General features: G+C 44.0%; 2 protein-coding genes across 2 annotated transcripts; one reads left to right on the top strand and one right to left on the bottom strand.

Annotated features, from left to right (window-relative positions):
* Positions 1-110: 110 nt before the first annotated feature.
* On the top strand, positions 111-10412 carry palb2 (partner and localizer of BRCA2; the record flags this gene model as incomplete). The annotated part of the gene is made up of 12 exons (XM_079553621.1): positions 111-296; positions 1573-1632; positions 1711-1855; positions 2025-3230; positions 3319-4496; positions 5789-5944; positions 6046-6128; positions 8388-8537; positions 8624-8740; positions 8976-9063; positions 9151-9338; positions 10139-10412. Exons 1-12 carry the CDS (start codon positions 216-218, stop codon positions 10410-10412), a joined length of 3726 nt encoding a protein of 1241 aa, XP_079409747.1. The 5' UTR covers positions 111-215.
* Positions 10413-12735: 2323 nt separating this feature from the next.
* On the bottom strand, positions 12736-22407 carry plk1 (polo-like kinase 1). The gene is made up of 11 exons (XM_079552632.1): positions 21754-22407; positions 20151-20319; positions 18886-19030; positions 18716-18809; positions 17432-17660; positions 17310-17352; positions 16318-16421; positions 16156-16233; positions 15771-15925; positions 14131-14313; positions 12736-13067 (listed from the first exon to the last, which is right to left on the bottom strand). The coding sequence occupies exons 1-11, from the start codon at positions 22114-22116 to the stop codon at positions 12870-12872; spliced, it is 1761 nt and encodes a 586-aa protein (XP_079408758.1). The 5' UTR covers positions 22117-22407; the 3' UTR covers positions 12736-12869.

Raw genomic sequence — 22407 nt, 5'->3', positions numbered from 1 at the left:
ACATGTATTTAGCTAGCTTACGTGTCTGCTGTCTGCGCTGTTTACCCTCAGCTAACGTTGTAGTTGTGTAAAACAAGAGCTAGCTTCGTGTGCTGTCGCTGTTGTCTGGATTATATAATACGATCAAATATGTGTACGATTGCCAGATAGAGAAGAAAGTTGACTTATGTAGCTGCTCATGAGCCAGTGCCCCGCTGTGGTTGGGGCTCAGGGCCATGATGGAGGAGAGATCGGGAGACCTGCTGCACTGTGACGAGCAGCTGAGGAACACCCTGCACGCCAATGACAAGGAAAAGGTCAGGAAAATGTGTCCAGCTTTGGTTTTCACAGAAAGGTGGTGAAGAATCAACGTATTACTAATGAAATGTACAGCATTACAAGCAGAGTTAGAATTGTACGTCACCATAGTAGAAGGTACTGATATAAAGGAGTAGCCTGCTCACACAAGACGAAAAGTAAGTAAATAAAGGCTACTCAAGTCCTGAAGTGTGTTCTATATAACAATATGATGCAGTATAAATTCCAAAGAGAACAGGAGTAGCCTCTGTGGGTGTGTGACAATTATTCTTAGAAGTATATAGTGACTTATTACTATTCTGTCGAGCTAGGATACCTACCCTTTTTTGCCATGATACAGTAAATCTAGGTGTTGATATGCTTGTTATACAATAGGTACTGCATCTTGTAAGGGAATTTTGAATACTTAACCCAGTTACACTTTACATTATCTTGATACATGGTACAATGAAACCTACTTTATAACAATGTGTAATGACTTGTACCTCTGTAGTACATACACAGTGGAATAATGTGTATTTGTAGTTTGGAGGTGCATAATGTAATAAGATGTAGAGTTAGGGCTTAGGGTTAGGGTTGGTTAGTTAGGGTTTTATGTCTTATTACAATATGTACATCCAAACTACAAATACATATTACATAGATAAATTAAACCATAGGTACAAGTTATTACACATTACACATAGAACATTACATTGTACTAAATGTGACAGGTACAATGTATCAAGGGTAGTGTAAAATAAAGTGTTGCCCTTAACCCAAAGCACAAAGTGAGTTTTGTAGAGCTTTAAACTCACTATCAGTCAGCTATTGAGTGAAATATGAAAAGTGTAAAAGCAGAGTAAAAGTATTGCTGTCTTTTCTTTTCAATCAATAGCTCTAAGCCTGGCTGGTACTGATTAAACACTTGATTCCTCTAACTGAGATGGTGTCCACTGTCCAAGCACAATCTGGACATGTAGCATCATAATAACCTTTGTATTATGGTCTTACAATACAGTAGGTAATTATTACTTATATTATAACTATTATGTATTGCAATATGGGTTATAGAAGCAATACAAACACATGGAATTGTGATCTTATTCATGGGGTGGACTTGGGTGAATACATTACGACGAGACTTGTTCCTCATGCTAGAAAATCAAAATAGTTAATGTTATACATTATAAGCATGAACAGCTATGATTACTAAACGACTAAACCATAATGTATAATTGATTATAGTGTTATTGTGTTGTGTTTCTAAATTGTTTATCATATTTATTCCCTTAGCTTCGGCAAAAGTTGGAACTCTTACAAAGAGAACACCGCAGAACTTTCCAGAGACTACGGGTAAAACTGATTCCAGCCAAATATCTATTTACAAACTGTACCGTAATAATGATGAACTAAATGTGCATTTTGTCATAGCGGGCTGAGCGTCTGGACTCGGTGCATGGACGCAGGAGTAAGGTCACTCCGCACAACAGCCATGACCAAACAAAAGCAGATGTCAAACCGTGCTCAGCTGTGGAGCAGAATGGGACCATGGTTCAGAATCAGCCGCTCTTTCCAGGTTCGACTCGCATATTTAGAGATGTAAAAAAAAAAAAAAAACATGGTCTGCAAGGCATCTTTGATTGATTTGGACCAGTGGGTCCATAAAAGGGTCACACATAGTCTTGATTACATAAACAGTTTAGTAGTAGTAGTAATTAGTATTTGAACTTGTTTTTTTTTGCAAGGTGCAATCAAGAACACGACTGAAGCGAAGCCCCAGACCACTGGCTCATTACTACTCCCTGACACGGCTTACACCCCGACGTCCGACTCCAGCCAAGATTCCGCCCAGATCCCCAAAGCCAGTCCTGCTCTGCGGCTCCGCTCCCGTCGCAGCCGCATCCGCTGGGCCAAGAGGAGCGGCCAGTCCGACTGGAGCTCCGCCAACAGCCAGGAAACACTAAAGTCGACTGAAAAAGTCACAGGAGAACATGACAATGCTCTCCTCTTAAACAAAGCTACGGTTTCGCATGAAAGTGAGGAGTTGTTCTCTCCACCTGAGATCGAGTCTCCGTCTTTGCTGCTCCCGCACTGGAACTTGCAAAGTCAGGCAGAAAAAGAAGAGACTACAAACCAACTACTAACGCTTGAAAATGGAATAGATTGTGAAGTAAACCTACTCAGTTCTGACTCAGTGCTGTTTGATCCAATAGCTAAACCTCCAGATACGAACGGTAGGACTCGCTCAAGGTGCTCAGATGTTTGTGAGAAAGGGAAAGACCACTTGGACAAAACAGAAAAACAGAGTGCGCAACAAAAAGCCAAAAATGAAAGTGCTCAAAATGCCGCGGAGATCAAAATGGAGAAGCCAGAGCGGGAAGATTGCGGCAAAAAAATCCTCGAATCGTGCACTCTTGTGGAGGGACTACTTTTCCCAGCTGAGTATTACGTCCGAACCACTCGACAGATGGCTGTGTCGCGAAGCCAGCCCGACATGAACGCGATCATCATGTCTCATCTCAGTAAGGGGCGACCGAGAAGGAGCAGGGGCCGGGGAACAACACTAAATCGGACAGTTTCAGTGGATGGAGGGTCAGCTTGTAAAGACGCTCCCGAGAACAACAGCCCAAATCCCTGTGAGACGCCCAATAGGATCTCGTGCAGTTTAGACGGTGGGGTGAGTTCAGCAGTTGCGACTCCTGGCAGAGGAAGGCGAGGGAGAAGAGGGAGAGGCAGGGGGAGAGGAAGGCCCCCTGGACGCACAGCAAGATCTAAAGAGGACTTGAAAGATAAGGCAGGCGATGCACGAGTTGATGACGCGTTCTCTCCGAAGCTTGGCCTCACCGGTGAAGAAGCTGCGCCAGAGGACATCCCGACTGAAGTACAGGCTTTAAATGGTCACAGACGTCCCCCTGACAACCAAACGCCTGCAAATGGACTTCAAAACACTGGTAGGTTTTAGGATTTTCTTTCATTCCAAATTTCAATGAGGTATAATGCCTTGCTAACATGTCATTCCCATCTTTCCCTCGTGTCCAGCAGCAGACTTGCCCCGTCTACTCCTTCCCTCGTCGCCCCAGAGTGATCTCCCTCTCCTCTCCCCTCTGCCTCCTATCCCACTCCTCAAATCGCTGCTCGGCTCCCACATCCAGGACTTCCACCTCCCTGACGACCAGTTTGCATCGTTGAAGCTCCTCAAACTGCGACAGATCATCGCTGGTGTCGAACAATTCACGCCCTGCAACACGCCAACGCGCAACCACCGCACGTTTTCACCTCAGCTCACGCCTTTGTCACTCTCCCCGACACCCGATGTTAGGAAAACCGTTTCCAAACGAGATGTTTCTGTCGTGCAAAAAGACAATGCAAAGTTAGTGGGAAAGATTTCACATTCAAATGAAGGACAGAACATAGGTGCTGAATTTGACGTCGCTAGTGAAGTAAAGACAGAGCTTGTGTGTCCTTGTCCTGAAATCCTTGACTTGCCGTTTACGCAAGACGGCAAAAATGGAACAAACTCATCAGTAAATCAAATTGAAAGTAAAACTCTTGCGAGAGATTGCAAGTCCACACCAAAAGAAGAAAGTACTGCACTGGAGAGTATAGCTTCTTTGCCAGAAACTCTTGCTTTAAATGCTAATAGCTTAAATGCTAAAATCTCTATAGTTAAGGAAACAGACTGTTTGAATGTGGAAAAGGGAACTCAAGATTTAGAGTCATATTCTCAGCGTGAAAGCCACATTTTGCCAAAGACAATAACTGCATTGGAAAGTTCTTCAAAACACTTCCGTGAAGCTTATTCAGAAAACATCCCGAATATGACAAAAATGTGCAACTTAGAAAACGAAAAACTGTGCCACGCAAACCCCCCAACACAGCTGCTCCTGAGCCCCTCCCTGGAGTCGGCGTCCTGCCCGCTAACGCTGCCGCATCTCGGCCTTACACCCTGGATGGCGCCCGAGGTGACGCCCGCGAAGCTTCCCCCCGCTCTCTCCCTTCCGCCGGCTCGAAGGACCATTCCAGAAGCTCTCTCTCCACCTGACCTCTCTCCCTGCCCTACCTCCCCCCTCAGAGCCCTGCCCCCCAGCCTGCCGCTCACGCCGCCCTCCCACCCGAGTCAGGCACCCAGTGAGCCCCGCGAAAGAGGAGAGAGTCAGCTGGGGGCTGCAGTCCCAGGACACGGAGAAGAAGCCAAGAGCTGCACGTACACTTTGAAGGTATGTACTGTATTGAGGGTTTGTATGTATGTATGTAGCATGTGCTTTTAGTGGTTTCAAAAGGCAGTCGACCAATATCATGGCGTTAATATCTCTGGAAAATTTTTTTTTTTTGCGTTAGAAAGAGCTCATTCAGAGCAATCCCACAACGTCTTAGGCCTCAGAGCTGAAAAACATTGCGGTGAAAATCAGTCACAAGTTTGTACATCTATTTTATCTATTTTATGTTGCAATGCTGACTTTTACTTATAATGTTTGAACCGCAGGCGATTTTGGAATCTGCTGATTTTTGTCTATCAAACGAGCTCTCTAGACTCAACATGAATGTCCTGAATAAATCAGCCCTATGTCTCTAATGAAGCGCCCCCTTCTGTCCAGGGCAACACTGACACGTTTAGAAGCATCATACACAGGAGACATTTTTCAAAATTGGTCATAAACATCGGTGGTGCACATAGACATCAATGAAACCCATATCGGTCCACCTCTATTTGACACAAAAAAACAAAACCTTACGTTTAAAGAGGGGGTATTATGCTTTTTTCAATCACATAGCACCAGTCTATATCACACTACAATGATGACGAAACCTTCTGTTGGTCTGTAATTGCAGTAGATTAAAATAACTGCCTTGTATAAAATTGCTCTCTGAAAATGGCTGTAGTGAATGTCTTGAAATAGGCCTCTGTCTCTTTAAGAACCTCTGACCCTTTCCGACAAGCCCCCTCCACACGCTGTCTGTGGCATCAGTGGGGAGGGGGTTCTGCTGAGGAGCAGTGGTTGGTGACTCGGCTGGTGACGAAAGCTCGGAGGCGTCTCCAGGAGGTGGGGGCGTTCCTTGGAGGACTCAGGCAAACCTATCCCTAAAATGGCTGCCATCAGAGTTTTTACAGATTACTCAAAAATACGTGAATGTGCCAAGGCAACACTTCAGGCATGTTTTTAATGAGGGAATGACATAATATGATGTAAAGCTTGAAAAAATCGATTTTGCATAATACCCCCCCTTTAAGAACTCATTTATATTCTCTCTCTAGCACAGTAATATCAATCTGGACAGGCTCTGGTGTAAATCATTGGTAAAAGTGTTGTTTGTGTTTGTACGTAGCAGCACCTCATGTTTTACCATCATCTCCGTGTTGTTAAATAATATCAATAAAAGTGCTTTTTTTGTTGTTGGCAAATGTATAATTCACCCACTTACAGTAGTCTGGTCCACCGGTGGATTTCAATTTGATTTTGATTACACAAGACCCGAGTGTGAAATACTTTTGCTCCCTTTATCTGTCCAGGCCCCGACAGGAGGCCGCCTGGTGGACGTGTGCTGCGTGGCCTCCTCCTCTGGCTCTCTGTGGGTGGCAGCCGCCGGGACATGGGCCGTGTGTCTGTGGAGGAGCCAGGGCCACCCATCAGACTGGAGCCTCACCCACACATGGAGCTTTGAGGAGGTGAGTTCACTGCTACCTGAACCCTCACACAGTCCAGAGGTGATCCAAGAACTCTACAACTGCTGAACGTGCTTCTGCCTGTGGTCTGTGTGTGTTTGCAGCCCGTGATCAGTGTGTTTCCGGTCCCTGATGCTCCTGACCTGTTCTGTGTGACACTGGGACAACTGGAAATCAGATCAGTCAGGTAAAGAAAAGACTTTCCCCTTTCAAGTCTGTTCCTTTGTGTCCGTGGGCGAGACGTTTCCTCTGTGACTATGGTGTGTGGTGATGGTGGTCGTAGGGTCTGATGCAGGGTTGGCTGGTCTGCAGTAACGTCGCAGAATTGAGCGGCTTATTACATTTTTGTTGTGGGTGTCAAAGACATTGCCATGCTGTTTGGGTGTAGGCCATATCTTGGCCATATCTAGCTTAATTTTTGATACAAATCACTTTTATGTATGACAAAAACTCACAAGGGAACAGGTGCGGGACTCAGAACACTAAAAGGCATCCCAAATAACACCAAACTGTATGTCTGGTGTTTTATTTAGGATATTGCATTTGGGTTGACCGCTCTCAGCAGAACACCTCATAAAAACAGGCGGCAGGATCATACATTCATATTATAATACACTCGTTTCTGCTTGTAAAGTGTCGTGTGTTTCCATAAACAACCAGTGTCCTGAAGGTTTGGGGCAGACCTTGTTTGTGTCAATACATTCTTCTTTCATATAAATGCCACGTAAAGAAAGCTCTTTTATTCATACACCTTTCTAACGTGTGTTTTTGTTCAATTTATAAGCGAGTGAGTGTGAAAGGAAGGAAGTAGAGCATTTTACACTCCATACTCAGTGCATATGGTTATAGTAAACCAGGGGTGTCCTAAGTGCAGCCCGGGGGCCAAATGCGGCCTTCAGACCATCAGCCGTCTTGCTGAATCTGTACATAATCAGAGATTTGAAATGTAATAATTCTACACAATTCTAACCTATTATATTAATATTATTATATATTGTGAGGCGTAATGATACGAGGAGCACAACGTCCGCGCAGTAACTCCTAAAGACTTCCCCCCACTCACTTCCGTCAATAGCCTTTAGGAGTTACTGCGCGGACGTTGTGCTCCTCCCTGTAGTACCCCTTTTTATTTGCTTATAAAATCGACATGTTACATTTCTGTGTAAATATACTTCGCATGAAAACACTTCACGTAGCTTTATTTAAATAGGGAACACGTGGAAGAGCTTGGTAGCTTCTATCGTGAGCTTTTTTGGAGCTATATGACATGTGGGAGAGGCTGCGTATGTGCTCCGTTTGCGTGACAGAGCGCACGGACAAAGACCAGATGGGGATATATTAACTCGTCTAAGGTTAGGTAAGAACATATCTCAGTATGTAAAAACGGTGGCCTATTCCTTTAACAATCAGGTCCACTCCCACAGACGGAAGTAAATGGAAAGTCTCATGTTTTTGTCGCGGCTTTCCTTCTCGGTTAACCTCTTACCACCCGCCTAAACCAAATGCATTCTGTCCTCTTTGGCTATTATATAGGCCTGTGTAACGCCTCATTTGAAAGCTAAGACCCACAAAACTGATCTTTTCCTCACGTTGTTGCTGTGTTGTCTCACCTTTTTGACAGTTTTTTTCCTTTTTTTTCTTTTTTGTCACATTTTTGTTGAATTTATGTCATTTTTTTGTCACTTTTTGGTTGAGTTTATGTCACATTTTTGTTGAATTTTTGTCACATTTTTGTCACTTTTTGGTTGAGTTTATGTCACATTTTTGTTGAATTTTTGTCACTTTTTGTTGAATTTTTGTCTTTTTTTTGTTGCGTTTTTGTTGAATTTTTGTCACTTTTTGTTGAATTTTTGTCTTTTTTTGTCACATTTTTGTTGAATTTTGTCACATTTTTGTTCAATTTTTGTCACTCTTGGGTTGAGTTTTTGTCACATTTTTGTCACATCTTTGTTGCATTTACATCCTTGTTTTCTCATTTTTTGTGGCTGTTTTTGTGCTTTTTTCCAAGAAGCTTTTTGATTAGGGTAAAGCCAAACTGGAGAAAATGGGATCCGTTCAGGTGGGAGTTAAGAGGTTAAATTTGGCTCGTCTTTGCTTGTTGGGCCTCCCCCCTTGGTGGCACGGTGGTGCAGTGGTTAGCGCTTGTGCTTCACAGCGAGAAGGTCCCGGGTTCAATACCTGGACGCGGTCTTTCTGTGTGGAATCTGCATGTTCTCCCCGTGTCTGCTCCTCCGGGCACTCCGGTTTCCCCTACCACTAAAACCATGTACAATAGGTGAATCCTCTGGAGGTCTGGAGGTCTGGACTGAGCACTGCCCACAGCTCCTTACAGCGGCGGCGAAGAATGAACACATTTCGTACAGTTTTATAATGACAAATGAAGCACCTTTATCTTTTCCTTTTATCGTTACCTGCTGTCTATAGTTGTTTTGTTCTTTGTCCTCAGGGTCCTGTCCTGCTGCAGTCTGGCCCAAGCGGTGCTGTGCGACTGTGTGGTTCAGACGGCGATGGGAGCTCCTGACTCCAGGGTGGTGTGCTCCTCTCACACCTCCACCGCCTCCATCATCCGGGTCTTTACTCTGTCCCACCACACCAGGTAACAGCAGCAGGAGGTACAGAGGTCTGCAGATCCACCGCCGGTTACCATATGACTCCCTCTGGTTTTGTGCCCCCCTCCCCCAGCCCTCCGCACTGCCTCCCGCTGGTGTCCCCGGGAGGCTCCCTCATCTCCCTGGCGTCTGTAGAGGGACTCCCTGACGCGCTGATCGGGACGGACGAGTCTGACTCCCTCCTCATCTGGTCAGAGCGGTCATCTTCACACGACTGTTGTGTTGTGGTTATTATTCAACTGCCACTTATTAGACAGTTACTAGTAAAGGAGAAAACTACAAACTGATATTTTACTAAATCATCTCTTTTGTGCCATGTTGTAATGTTTTACCCTCTTGACAAACGCGATTTTAAGAAGTGGGGCATTTTTTTTTACACTTAAAATAATAATAAACAATCTTATTTCAAGTGATTTTGGTTCCAGGAATATGAGGACGGGACATCTGCTTCAGAAGGTCGCACTTGGAGATGGTTTGTCGCACTCGGCCTGCCTCAGAGCGTACTCCCATAATGTGAGTTTATACAGTTAATAAAGCTCCCAGAACAGTTTGTGCTCCGTGGTGAGTGACATGTGTGTGTGGCTGTGGGCTCGTCCACAGGGGGCGCTGTTTGCTGTGATGCAGCTCCACAGCCTGGGCTCTCTGACGAGGCCGGGCGAAAGGCCGAGTGAAGGGCCGGACACTGAGGAGAGAGGGAGGGCTCTGCTTTCTCTGCTGGCCATTAACCCCAGGAACGGGAAGTCCGTCCAGGCCGCTCGCCTCTGTCCGCCCTGCGACTGGTCCGGCAGGTGAGGGGAAGGGAAACTCCAGACAGTAGCCCTTAAAAAAACACACCGTGATCTTAGGGGTTTTTTGTGTTTGTGTCACGGTTTCTCTATAGATTTATCGGGGAAGTTGTAACTTCAAGGCCCATTTTCTCAATATGTATTTGTCACAACAATCTGCACGTAACCCCTTAACTGCCACCTGAACCGAGCGCATTTTCTCCAGTTTGGCTTTACCCCAGTCCAAAAGCTTCTGGAAAAAAGGTGTGAAAATAGCAACAAAACTGAGACGAAAACAATGATGGAAATGTGACAAAAAAGTGAGAAAACATTGACAAAAAAGTGACGAAAAATTGATGAAAAAGTGGCAAAAATGTCACAAGAAATTGACAAAAATATGACCAAAAAAATGACAAAAATGTGACCAAAAAAAATAACAAGAATGTGACAAAAAAATGACAAAAAATGTTACAAAATGTGACAAAAAAATTACAAAAATGTGATAAAAATGTGACCAAAAAAAATACAAAAATATGACCAAAAAAATGACCAAAATGTAACAAAAAAATGACCAAAATGTGATTAAAAAAATTGACGAAAAAATGAAAAGTGACAAAAAATTACAAAAATGTGACCAAAAAAATGACAAAAAAATTGACGAAAAAAAACAAAAATGCTGGGGAAAAAAATCTGATGACGTGAGGAAAAAGATCCTCTCGGTTCAGGCGGGAGTTAAGAGGTTAAAGCAGCTCCGATAGAAACCACCCATTATTTTTATTCCCATTGCTTTTATCGCCCTTTAATCCCCACTGCTGTTTTTTCAGACTGTGTGAGGCGGACATATTGGGCCCTCGCCTGGTGGGCCTAAGCCAGAGGGGCAGTGTGTGCGTCTGGGACCTTGAGCGTCCCCGGGACCCCCCTCAGACCGTGGAGGGCGCTCCGGAGGGCGAGGGCTGGCAGCTGGCTCGGTGGGGAGGGCCGCACGTCTTACTGACCGCTCTGCACACGGGAGACGTAACACTCCACTGCTACAGAGACGCACAGCGGATAGCACCGTGGCAACAAAACACTGACAGCAGGAAAACACCCACTCTATGATCTTAGAACTGTATGTGTGTATGTGTATGTGTACTTGTACGGGTATGTGTATGTGTATGTGCTGCTGACTGTTTTACACTGTGCTTTATCAAAACTGTGTATTGTAAATGTAGAGATTTTACGTGCTATAAAAGACTTGGTTTTATAAATAACATTAAACATTTGGGCTTTAAAAGTGTTTCACTGTTTCCTGGAATCAACAGGTTGTGCAAATGAGTGACAGTGTTAAGTTTCATGGGGTAATGTCAGCTCTCTGGCTTAGCAACATGGGGGAGAGGGTTCCTCAAGGATCAGTGCTGGGGCCATAGCTGTTTATCATGTATATCAATGACCTCCCTGACAGCTGCCACAGTGCCCACTGCCTATCATTCATTGACATAATCGTTCATTTTAGTACTCTGAAATTGGTTTGATCTGTCATGTGTCACCGCTGGTTTCCGTTCTCCGTTATTAGACGTCAGAGCTCCCTCAGACCCTCCACCAGAGCCTCGCTCAGTGGGGACTGAGTTCTCCCAAAATTTGCTAAATGTTTTGGATATTCCAGTTTCTCCTTTAATGGATTCAGACTGTGGAACTCTCTGCCCATTGACTTAAACCTGCAGACTGACACAAACAGCTTTAAGAGCGGTCTGACACAGTGGCTGAAGTGGAATCAGAGCTGCACACATGGTAACATGGTTGTTAAATGTGTCTAAAAGCCGCCTATGGACAAGTGTTAATATGCAGTTTTGCTCTAACACTAAAAACAATGCATAGGGCAGGGGTAGGCAAGTTTGCTCGGTCGGGGGCCGATTTTCTTCATTGTAAAAAGACCAAGGGCCGAACCTGACAATTTTAGCCAAAAGTAAAGCTCACAAATGCCAGTGCTGTGCATAATATATGACCTCATTTGGTGTTTTGTTTGGAATTTTTAAAGTAATTGACAGTATTTTTCATATTTTTCCAGTACATAACCCCTTAAGCTAACACATTTTCTCCAGTTCGATCTTTCCCAAATCTTAAAAGCTTCTTGGAAAAAAATGAATCACAAGATCGACAAAAACTAGCGACAAACGCAACAAAAAAGTGAAGACCGCGCAGCGGCAACCTGAGGAAAAATCGTAGGTCAGTTTTGACGGTCTTAGCTTTCAAATGAAGTGTTACTCCTATAGGCTGTAAGCTCCAGTTGATAGGCTTTTTAGATCTGGGTAAAGGAAAACTGGAGAAAATGTGCTTGGTTAAGGCAGGGGTTAAGAGGTTAAACTCTACAATGGTAAAAGTACCTCTGATCTGTGTGAAGTTATTTCTCAAAATCATCTTGAGGGCCAAAGGTTCCATGCTGAATGGCCGGATTTGGCCCCCGGGCCTGACGTTGCCTACCCCTGGCATAGGGTTTGTCCAATGCTGTTGTTACGTCAATATCAAAATAAGTAAATAAAATACCTCAAGGTATGCGTCAGTGTTGATAGGCTATTGTATAAGTGCCATCTGGTGGTGGAATAATGAATTACAGCAGTGAGCCTAAAAACAGAAAAACTCAAAAAATATTAACTCAAGAGTGACGTTACTTTAAAATAATTCTGCTCAAGAAGAAGTAAAAACTAGTGGCCCAAATAATTAAAGAGTAAAAAAGTACTTGAGTATGACTAGCTATACATTAAAGTCTGATTGATTTATGTCATGTTTTGAAAGTTGTAATATTTTCAAAGAACATACCATAAAAACCTATTTAATAAAACTCAAGAATTTAGCAAACACTATTTTTACATGTCAGGCATCTTATTTCTCTGGAAATGGTGACCAACCCTGCACCAAAAGCACAAAAAACATGATCCAAAACAGTGCATTTCTTTAGCAAGATTTAGTAGGGGGGAAAAAGTCATTTGTAATCGATTATCATGCTTTTTGATGGGTTATCTGTGTGGGCCTTCATTTTGGCACAATTTAATGATTAATTAACATCTTGCAGATATCCTGTGCTCTCCATGTCTGAAGGCTCCGTCGTACAGGAGACTCCATCTGACTCAAGAACCTTCACCGAACCTGCACCAACTTAGCTTTTGCATTTCAAATCACAACTTCATAGTGTCATGGTAGAAACATCTTTATTTAAACATGGACATCTTTACAACATGTCTGTGCATCTAAAATATGTACACAACTGTACAGTGTTGACAAGAGCCCCAAAATATGTAAAGGCTACCACAGAGAATGGACATGATGAGGACAGCAGACGGACAACAGCGGGAGAAGCAGAAAGACACACATTTGGCATAAAAATATCACACAGAGCTGAATCCAACACGTATACACAACGCTTCAGCAGAAAGTAAACTTTACACATTCGTCTTTTATCAAATCATAAAATCAGAGCTTCCCGTTGATCAAATGTACAGGTGGGTAACTCTTTTTAAAAGGTCTTAGACTGTATTCCTCAGCGCTGTATGGGAGTTTCATTAAGACTGCATGAGGAGTGGTCTACTGTGCGGCAGCTGCGGCGGGTTTGCAGTCCAAAAGCTTCTCCAGCATGAGCTTGGCGTAGCGGATGCGGCTGGCCAGCTCCTTGCTGCAGCCGAACTCCTCCAGGAGGGACAGCTTGTACGTGCGAAATTCCTTTTTCTCGTCGATGTACGTGACGGCGCCCATCAGAGGGCACAGGATCAGCTTGGTGTGGTCCTGGTGGAGAGAGGCAGAAGGTGGCACAAAGTTAAAGCAGGACCAAGTAACTCATGCCCCTACAGGCCATAAACGCAACTGCAGGAGTCGTAGCAAGTTGAGATTTTTTTAACTGATTAATTGTCCGTGAGAGTAAATACTACGCTGACAGAAAAGACAAAGGGAGAGAGGGATACATCCAATTACACAATGGATTTTTTTTTTCACTCAAACTTGGCTGTAAATACAGTTTAAGTGGTGCTAGCCCGCAGTTAGCTTTTCCTGTTAGCTTCTTCTTCGTGAGTCCATTAGTGTGTATTGGTTGACCCGGTCCGGTGGCAGCAAAGTTGCAAGTGTGGTTTTCTGGCCAGAGACACCAGGGGCGGATTAAAGACCCCCCAATCATCTCATTAACATTGTATTACCCCCACAGGGACTATATAATGGATTTATTAAGGTAAACACATTACTTAGAAATCCTGGAGGCTCACTGCGCTAAATCCGGAAGTCCGAAATGATCTCTTTAAAAGCAACACCAACTTACAACCCCTTAATCGCCACCTGAACCAAGCACATTCTCTCTAGTTTGGCTGTACCCAAATCTAAAAACGGCTTGAAATATAGTGTCAAAACAGCAACGAGGATGAAAATGAAACAAAGAGCCACAAAAGAGCAACAGAGAATTGACGAAAGCGTATTTAAAAAGCAAAAGCAAGTTTTCACACAGTTTTCACACACAAAAACAGTAACAACGCAAGGATAGTGATCAGTTTAGATGCGTTTTGTAGATTTTGGTAAAGCTGAACTGGAGAAAATGCACTTGTTAAGGTTAAGGGGTTCGTGCAAAATCAGTGCGGCATTGCAACTATTCCAATAACCTGATAACCTCAGGTCTGAAGTGGCGTCATGCACGAGCTTAATATAGACGCTGCATTAACATTTATGACCTGAGGTGGCAGTACTGAGCATAAATGACCAACTTGCATCTAGCCCCTTTAAACCATAAAAGCAGGAGGTAGTTGGTGCATGAGTGGCAGGTGAAACTATGCAACCACTTTGGAATCAACCAAACCCGGTGTCTGACCTGGAAGAAGTTGATCTGCACGGTGCCGTTGGTGAGGTGCAGCACGATGGCGCTCTTGGTCCTGAACCACAGGGACAGGTAGGGCAGCCGGGCCAGCTCGTCGCCCTCTCGCCGCGCCACGTTGGCTCCAGTCTTCAGCAGGTGCTCGCTCATGTAGTTCCGGAAGTACTTCAGCAGAGTGATCTGTGTGGGCAAAAGAGTGAGGAAAACCTTTACATTTAGAGCAATCCATACACTACTCTTGCTCCAGATAATTAAGTCACAAAAAAACATCAACATGAAGAGTCAAGTCTTGCCACCAGCAACAATGGCTTGACAGAATACGCTTTTAAACTGAGCTGAACTCACTGTGATCATTACAGGTCAGCAACGTTTACTTATTCTATCCCCTTTCATATTGTTAGTCAACGAGATGTAAGCACCAGGGGCTGAACCTCCTAATTGTTTCCCAAAAGTAAAGCACCACTTAAAACATTATGAAGAAGCTAATGGAAAGCTTTGTCTGGAACTACAATACAATATTTTCAGCTTTCTTTCAGATTTAATACATTTTTTTTAATAAGATAATCTTCTGGGCCAGAGGTTTTATGTCGAAGGGCTGGATTTGGCCTCCAGGCCTGACCTTACGTGTCATTAAAAGGTTTTTGCGATTCCCATGAGGAATCACAATTTTCAATATTTTTTTAACTGTTTGGCGTGTGTGTTTTAAACGTTTATTCTCTGCCAAAGTCAACCAGGTCCATCTAGATGTTTTTTCCCCCCGGCAAATTGTTCAATAGAGGCAAAGTTGAACTACACTCATTGCTAGTGATAGCTTCATGCTACGTATGCAAACATAGCTTCCTGGTTAACATCGTCTCTCTATTTAAGTGCTGAATCACTTTGCTATTTGTCTCTTTAGTACAGGGGTAGGCAAGTTTGTGTCATGGAGGGCCGATTTTCTTCAATGCCAAAACACCACAACAACTCACTATTGTAGCCCAAAGTAAAGCACCTTTTTTTCTACAAATATAAGTTCTGCACATAATATATGACCTAATCAGGTGTTTTGCTAGGAAATGTGAAAATATTGACAGTATTTTCCACATTTTAGAGTCCTTTTCACATATTTGGTCTCTGATTTATGAATAAATGCTTCTTCAAAATTCTCTTGGGGGCCAAAGGTTTTATGTTGGAGGGCCGAATTTAGTCCCCGGGCCTGACGTTGCCTACCCCTGCTTTAATAGAACAAATCCTGAATTATGAATATATTAAGTGATAGTGGAGAAATGGGAGAAAGTTATTTTCTTTCTCCTGTTTTCCCTCTGGCTGTTTCAAACGTGACCATATATGGGCAGTTTAGATACACGGCCAGCAGGTGGAGGCGTTTCACCAATAATGATCATTGACAGATAGTAGCAATCATAAACAAGCCCTTTTATATTTCCATTCATTCGTTCCGACACTGGTTTGGAATATTTTATGCCCAGCCCGAGAAAAGATCTGAGATTTCCCATCTGCTTCCATATTAACTCCCTTTGTTACCCGAAAGTTGCTCCAATCTAGAGGCATTCAAACCAATCACAGTGAAGGGTTAATGGGCTCAAAGTTAGTCAAATGTAATTCTAATTAAAGCACAAATAAAAAAGACAAAGTGAGACCTTTTTGTTGAGGGCTGGGGGGTAGGAGCGCACGCTGAGGTAGGACTCGGCCATCGTCTTGTCGATGTACTGCAGGCTGTCTCCGTCGGTGTACATGATGAGCCGGGTGTAGTCGTTGAACAGCACGCCCACGCTGTTGTCACACAACTGGTAGCCTGCAGGGGGCAGCACACAGCGGGGTTACAGGCAATGTAGGTGTTGGTGAAAGAAGGGCCAGTTTTACTTCACTGACACTTGTTTTTAAGAAAATGAGGTAAAGCAGTGAGGACTTTGCGAATGGTTCAAATCACTTTTTAGTTTACACGTTTCACCTGTTATGCATTAGCGCCCCCTTCCCAGCAGTTACCTCAGCTCTTTTAATATTCCCCCACGCGTCTGTTCTTACCTAAGCCATATTTATCAGAGTAGTCCACCCATTTGCTGATCCAGAAGATGGGGATGCAGGCGGGGTCCTCAGCCTCCTCTGAAACACGAGCAACACAATGTTTAACTTTAGACACTTTTACAAAGATTACAGACTTGGAGGGGGAAGTGGTGGCGAGCGGACCTTGGCGGGCGTGCATCCTCTCTGCCGGCTTGGTTGATATCAGTTTGTTGATCTGCTGCAGCATGTCGTTCAGGTGAATGTTAGCGTCTGGCTCCCTGTAGACTCTGTAGAATGGACACATTAAACTGTCAGATTTGAGCAGAGAGAAAGCACAGTGTGTCAATTGACTCTGTGCATAACAACGCCGGCCAAGAAGTGACTTCCTGGTTCGATCCAGCACACCAAAATAAAAGCACCATCTTATTCACTATTTAAAGGGGGGGTATTATGCAAAATCGACTTTTTCGAGCTTTACATCATGTTATTATGTCATTCCCTCATCAAAAACATGCCTGAAGTGTTGCCTTGGCACATTCACGTATTTTTGAGTAATCTGTAAAAACTCTGATGGCGGCCATTTTAGGGATAGGTTTGCCTGTGTCCTCCTAGGAACGCCCCCACCTCCTGGAGACACCTCCGAGCTTGCGTCACCAGCCGAGTAACCAATCACTGCTCCTCAGCAGAACCCCTTCCCCACTGATGCCACAGACAGCGTGTGGAGGGGGCGTGTGGGAAAGGGTCAGAGGTTCTTAAAGAGACAGGAGGCCTATTTCAAGACATTCACTACAGCCATTTTGAGAGAGCAATTTTATACACGGTTATTCTAATTTACTGCATTTACAGACCAACAGAAGGTTTCGTCATCATTGTAGTGTGCTATAAACTGGTGCTATGTGATTGAAAAATGCATAATACCCCCTCTTTAAGGTTCATTCATTGAGATATCAGTAACTACTTTAAGCAGTTCATTGGTTCAACTTTAAACAGACAAACACTTGAATTGTGTGCATTTGTTTATATTCTTGTAAGTACCTGCTGAACTAATCAATGAAACTAGCTGTGTGCTGGATCGAAACAGGAAGTCACTTCTTGGGTGGCGTTGTTATGATTTAAAGTTATGCACAGAGTCAATTGCAACACTGTTGATTGAAACTGATTCCACTCGTACTCACGTTTGCGGATGCTCTTCCTTCACATCCACTTTGTCCGAGCCTCCTGTTGAAAGAAAAAGACATTTTAAAAATCACACCTGGTCCTCTGGTCCTCGGCCCGCTCACCTGTGCCGCGCCCTTACCCTTGTTGTTGATGGCGGTGAGCGGTCTCCGCTGGCTCTGCAGCTCGGCCGCGGTGGACGGGGCGATGGAGAAGCGCGGGGGGATGGTGAGGCAGGTGGTGGGCAGGCGCGTGGGCACGTAGCCGGTCGCCAGGAACTCGTCGGCCAGAAGCTCCGTGACCGTGGGCCGCTGCGTTGGGTCGGCGTGGAGCATACGCTTGATCAGGGACGAGGCGGCGGGGTTGACGTGCTGCGGGGGGGAAACAAGGGAGCGCTCGGTAAAAGGAAACTTTAAACCAAAAAACGAACAAGGCTTTAGGACTGAACATGAACATATATAACAATAAACAATATACGATATTAACCGATACCAAGTGACTTTCTTAAAAGCGGCTGTTGTGTGTGAAAAAGTGAATGGTCTCCTGTCGAAATTTTAAAGGAACAGGCCACCGTTTTTCCATATTGAGATATGTTCTTGCCTGAGCTTAGACGAGTTGATGCGTAGCCGTCTGGTCTTTGTGCGTGCGCTCAGTCACGCAAAACGACCAGAAGCATTTGGCCTCTCCCAATGTATTCCTATAGCTCCAAACAGGGGTGACGTTTGAAGCTACCACGCTCTTCCACAGGCGTGCACAAAGACCAGACAGGTACGTATCAACTCGTCTAAGCTCAGGTAAGAACATATCTCAGTATGGAAAAACGGTGGCCTGTTCCTTTAAAATTAATGAAGTCTTATCTTTTCTTGTCATGATGCTAAAGATCAATTATCAGTTATATCTATTGATAAACTAATGGAAAAACATTTAACAAGGATCACTGGACTTTTCTACGCTAAATATCCTTGGGTACATGACAGGGCTATATAGGTTACATTAATATAAACAAAGTGATCGGATCATTACAGTACATCAGATCAGTTATTCTTTAACAGAAAGTTCTCCTTGCATATTAAATATGCAAATTATTTCAGGCCAACCTGATTCTGAAAATGTGACACACACTGAGAGCAAAAATATTTCAACACACAGAAAATTACTTCTTTACACCGTACTGTGCGCCTGCACCGTCAGGGCTCAAAACTGCGACCAATTTCGTATGGGTCCTCACTTTTTATGACCCTTTGCCTAGGGTCACCAGTTGTAGTAAATGTAGGACACTTGAGCTCAAAGGTTAGGACAGCGATGATCATACTGAATAATACAGTATTCGTTTTTTTTTCATTAGCTTCCCTGTTGACTTTTGGTTGCGCTCCTACATTACAGAATTAAAAGCACTAGAGAAAAAAAAAAAAGAGCACATATTTACCCAGGGGACAGTGTAGTTGTTCTTCTTGATCCGGTTGTAGGTCTCCTTCAGACAGGACGTCTCAAAGGGAGGCTTCCCCACCAGCAGTGTGTACCTGAGAGCACAGAGCAGGTTCACTGAGCCGGACCTGGCACTAAACACTGCAGCAGCTCCAGAAGTCCCACACTTACAGTATGCAGCCCAGAGACCACACGTCCACCTCGTAGCTGTGGCCCTTCTTACACAGCACCTCGGGAGCGATGTAGTTGGGCGTCCCGCAAAGAGTCTTCTTCCTCTCGCCGTCAAACTCGATCTTTGTGGCCAGACCAAAGTCTCCTGCACACAGAACACAAGTTTAAATCAGACTGTGAAAGTCTGAATGACCGCCTGAAATCTCCAAACTTGGTCATCCACCCTGTCAACGTGTGATGTGATGTGGGAGTGGTTGGTGGTGTGTGGGCTGATGGCACAGATAAGCAGCCTAACTTCCAACAGTCTATTGCTGAGTTATGAAGTGAGTGACTGAATACTGACCAGTTAGAGAAGCTTGTAAAGTGTAATTCAAGTGGACATAACCATTATCATAACTAACTATACTTGCACAAACTGTGGAAAGCTTCAAAGTAGTAATTACAAGCCCTGAATCCAATTTTTACTTTTTTAAACCAGAGATAGGCAGTACAACTTGAATATGAATGTGGGTTTTTTTTTAAGTTAACAAGTGACAAAAGCTTTATCTTGACAATGAATTGGGAAAATGCGGTTTCCTCTAAATTTCATAAATGAGCACCGTGTGTTTGACTATATGCATCAGTAAATATGAGACAGTTAGTGGGTACTTGCTTCAAATTCCTTTAATCAATTTCTATGTTTTGTTTTTGTATACTGTGGTATTGAAAGTCTTGTCCAAGGACCATCGTCTGTACCGAAATATTTTTGTTTTTTGAGTGATGGAAGATGTTAGTGCCATTTATTTTGGGAGTGGTCCCCCTGCTTCACTCAAAGCTTGGGCTGGAACAAAATATCAAATTGTATGGCAATATCAAGTGTTACTAATACTTTCAATACTTGTGTTTGGAGGCATTTTTATCATGCCCCTAACAGTTACACAGCGCTTTGCTACATTTTGTGTTTTCTTTACTTTACACTTCAATAGATGTCAAATATCATCGCACCACTGCCACCTCAGGTCCTGCAGTTTCAATATGAAGCTCATGCATGACAGTATTTCGGGCCAAAGTGCCAACTTTTTGAGTGACTAGACAGAGTCTTTATGGTACCGTATTTACCGGACTACAAGTAGCACTTTTTTTCATAGTTTGGCAGCGTTTCTTATCCTCCGGAGCGACTAATGTGAATAGACCGCTTGTTTTGGACTGACTGGTTTCAGACTTGGACAGAGACACTGTCCGGGTCACAGGAGGAGCGTCACCGTTGCTTTGTGTGGAGTAGTTACCGATCTTGAGGTCCATGTCATCGTTGAGGAAGATGTTGCCCAGCTTCAGGTCTCTGTGGATGATGCGGTTGTTGTGGAGGTACTGCACTCCCTTCAGCAGCTGCATCATGAAGTAGCGGGCCTCGGGCTCGGTCACCGCCTTACGACGCTTGTGCAGCTCCAGCAGAGACTAAAAAAAAACAGATTACTGTTTTAGGGACTTCTGTGGAAGCCAGTGCAATCTGCAAAGCTTCTCATCGAGACACAATTCAATAATTAACTTAAAGACTGAATTAGCCGCTAAAGTGATGACAAAAAGATCAGTCAAAGGTGATGCGGACACGAGAGCGGTCACACTTTGCAAATATACAAGTTTGAAGAGGTGTTCCTGTTTCCATGGTGACTTGTCAATACAGAATCCCCCAAACAATCACAGGTGTGAAAGTTGAGTGTGGAAAGAAAAAGGTGCGAGTAGCCTAGTATTGTTATATTTAATTAAAACTGCAGGCTCATTTATGTCAGAGACAGTAACAGCTCCTGGTCGTGGAGTTTAGAGGAGAATAAAAGCACTTTGCCTTATTGACGTCACTGCCCTGACGAAGACTCAGTAGCGAGTCAAAACGCGTTGGCGTTTAATAAATTCTACTTATCCTCTGCCTAATCCTCAGGATCCTGCAGAGCACCATATCGCTTACACATCTGTTGGATCCGGCGAGCGCTCCCACAGGTTGTTTGTTTATACAGTTAGGGTCTGTGTACATTTTGTACATTGTAAATTTCATGATTTACGAAGTAGTTTTTCATCAAAAATACTACATTTATGTCATTTTTTGCTCCATTTGAGTCTGTGCGAACCAGAAAACGATTACTAAAATAGTTGTCGACTATTTCAATAATCGATTAGTCGTCAATTAATCGATTACTCATTTCAGCCCTAGTTTTGGCCCCATTTTGTTTTTCCGTATAATGGAACTGGTTAAGCCACACACAAAAAACGATCAGAACGAGGAAAAAGATTAGATGGGTTTTGTAGGCCTGTCAAATGAAGCGTTTCTCTGGCCTATAGGCTGTGAGCCCCAGTCCAGAGGCTTTTAGATTTGGGAAAAGCTGAACTGGAGAAAATGCACTTTAATGAGGTGAGTGGAAAAGGGTGTTGTAAACCACTAACATGATTCTATTTTAGATGATTCAATTTCTCATATCCATTTTGAGAGACTAATCAGTTATACCAATCAGAATCTCTCTCAATGTTTCAGACCATTTCCTGATGAGACATGGAGTCGTTCATGTGTATTTATTGTGACCAATAAAGTGGTTTATGCATGCAAGATGACACAAGAAGCTAAAAGTATGACTTTATAGATCAGCTTGTTTTAAAAATAGGAGGGACACAATGTTCTGTCCTCGAGTATATATATATATATCACAACTTTGCGACATGAAAATCATTTCTTGTTGTAACTTTTACTGCAGTTTTCACTTATTTCAATGAACTTTGACACTAGCTCATAGGAAACACTGCAGTGGAAGCATAGGGGAAAAGGACAAGGGAACACGTCTGGCCGGTGCAACCGTTGGCCCAATCCAAACACCACCCCATTGATCCCCAAATAAACAAACTCACCCGTCTCCTGCAAAGCTCCAGCACCACGAACACGAAGTCGTCGTCCTCGAAGAAGCCGTGGAAGCCCACGACGTTGGCGTGGTTCAGGCTCTTGTGGATGGCGATCTCGGAGCTCATCTTCTCCCTCTGGTGCTGCTTCAGGATCAGGGCTTTGGGCACGATCTTCCCGGCGAACACCTGCTTGCTCTCCAGATCGGTGATTTCGAAGCATTTGGCGAACCCCCCCTTGCCCAGGAACCGGCCCCGGGAGTATCTCCGCGTGGTTCGGGAGTCCACCAAGATGTCCGGGATCTCCTTCAGGGGAGCCGACTTGGGGTCGCCATGTGCGGCTGAACTGGCCGGCTTTGCTACAGCTGCGCTCATCTTGAAGTGCCCTTATTTCTCACCTTCTTCTTGATAAAACTTCTAAAACCCCGGTCGTTTACTAGTACGCGATAAGGAATGCGGGTTTAAACGAAGATGCTAGGTTCCCTTACCAAGCAACGAGAGTAAAAGCCCCAGTCTTCGTCATAAACGCCGATTAAAACGGAACAAAACGTGTTCAAATACGAATTAAATAAAACACGCAAACGCTAAAACACGCTTCCCAGCATTTAAAAGCGTCCTGTGGTGAGAAAAGCAGCCGTAGTGTCGCCAGGTCGTGCTCGTCTTTGA

The sequence above is a fragment of the Gobius niger genome, assembly GCF_951799975.1.
Source record: "Gobius niger genome assembly, chromosome: 3".
Lineage (NCBI taxonomy): Eukaryota > Metazoa > Chordata > Actinopteri > Gobiiformes > Gobiidae > Gobius > Gobius niger.
The sequence above is the reverse complement of the archived record's forward strand: the minus strand, read 5'-3'. Positions and strand labels throughout refer to the sequence as shown.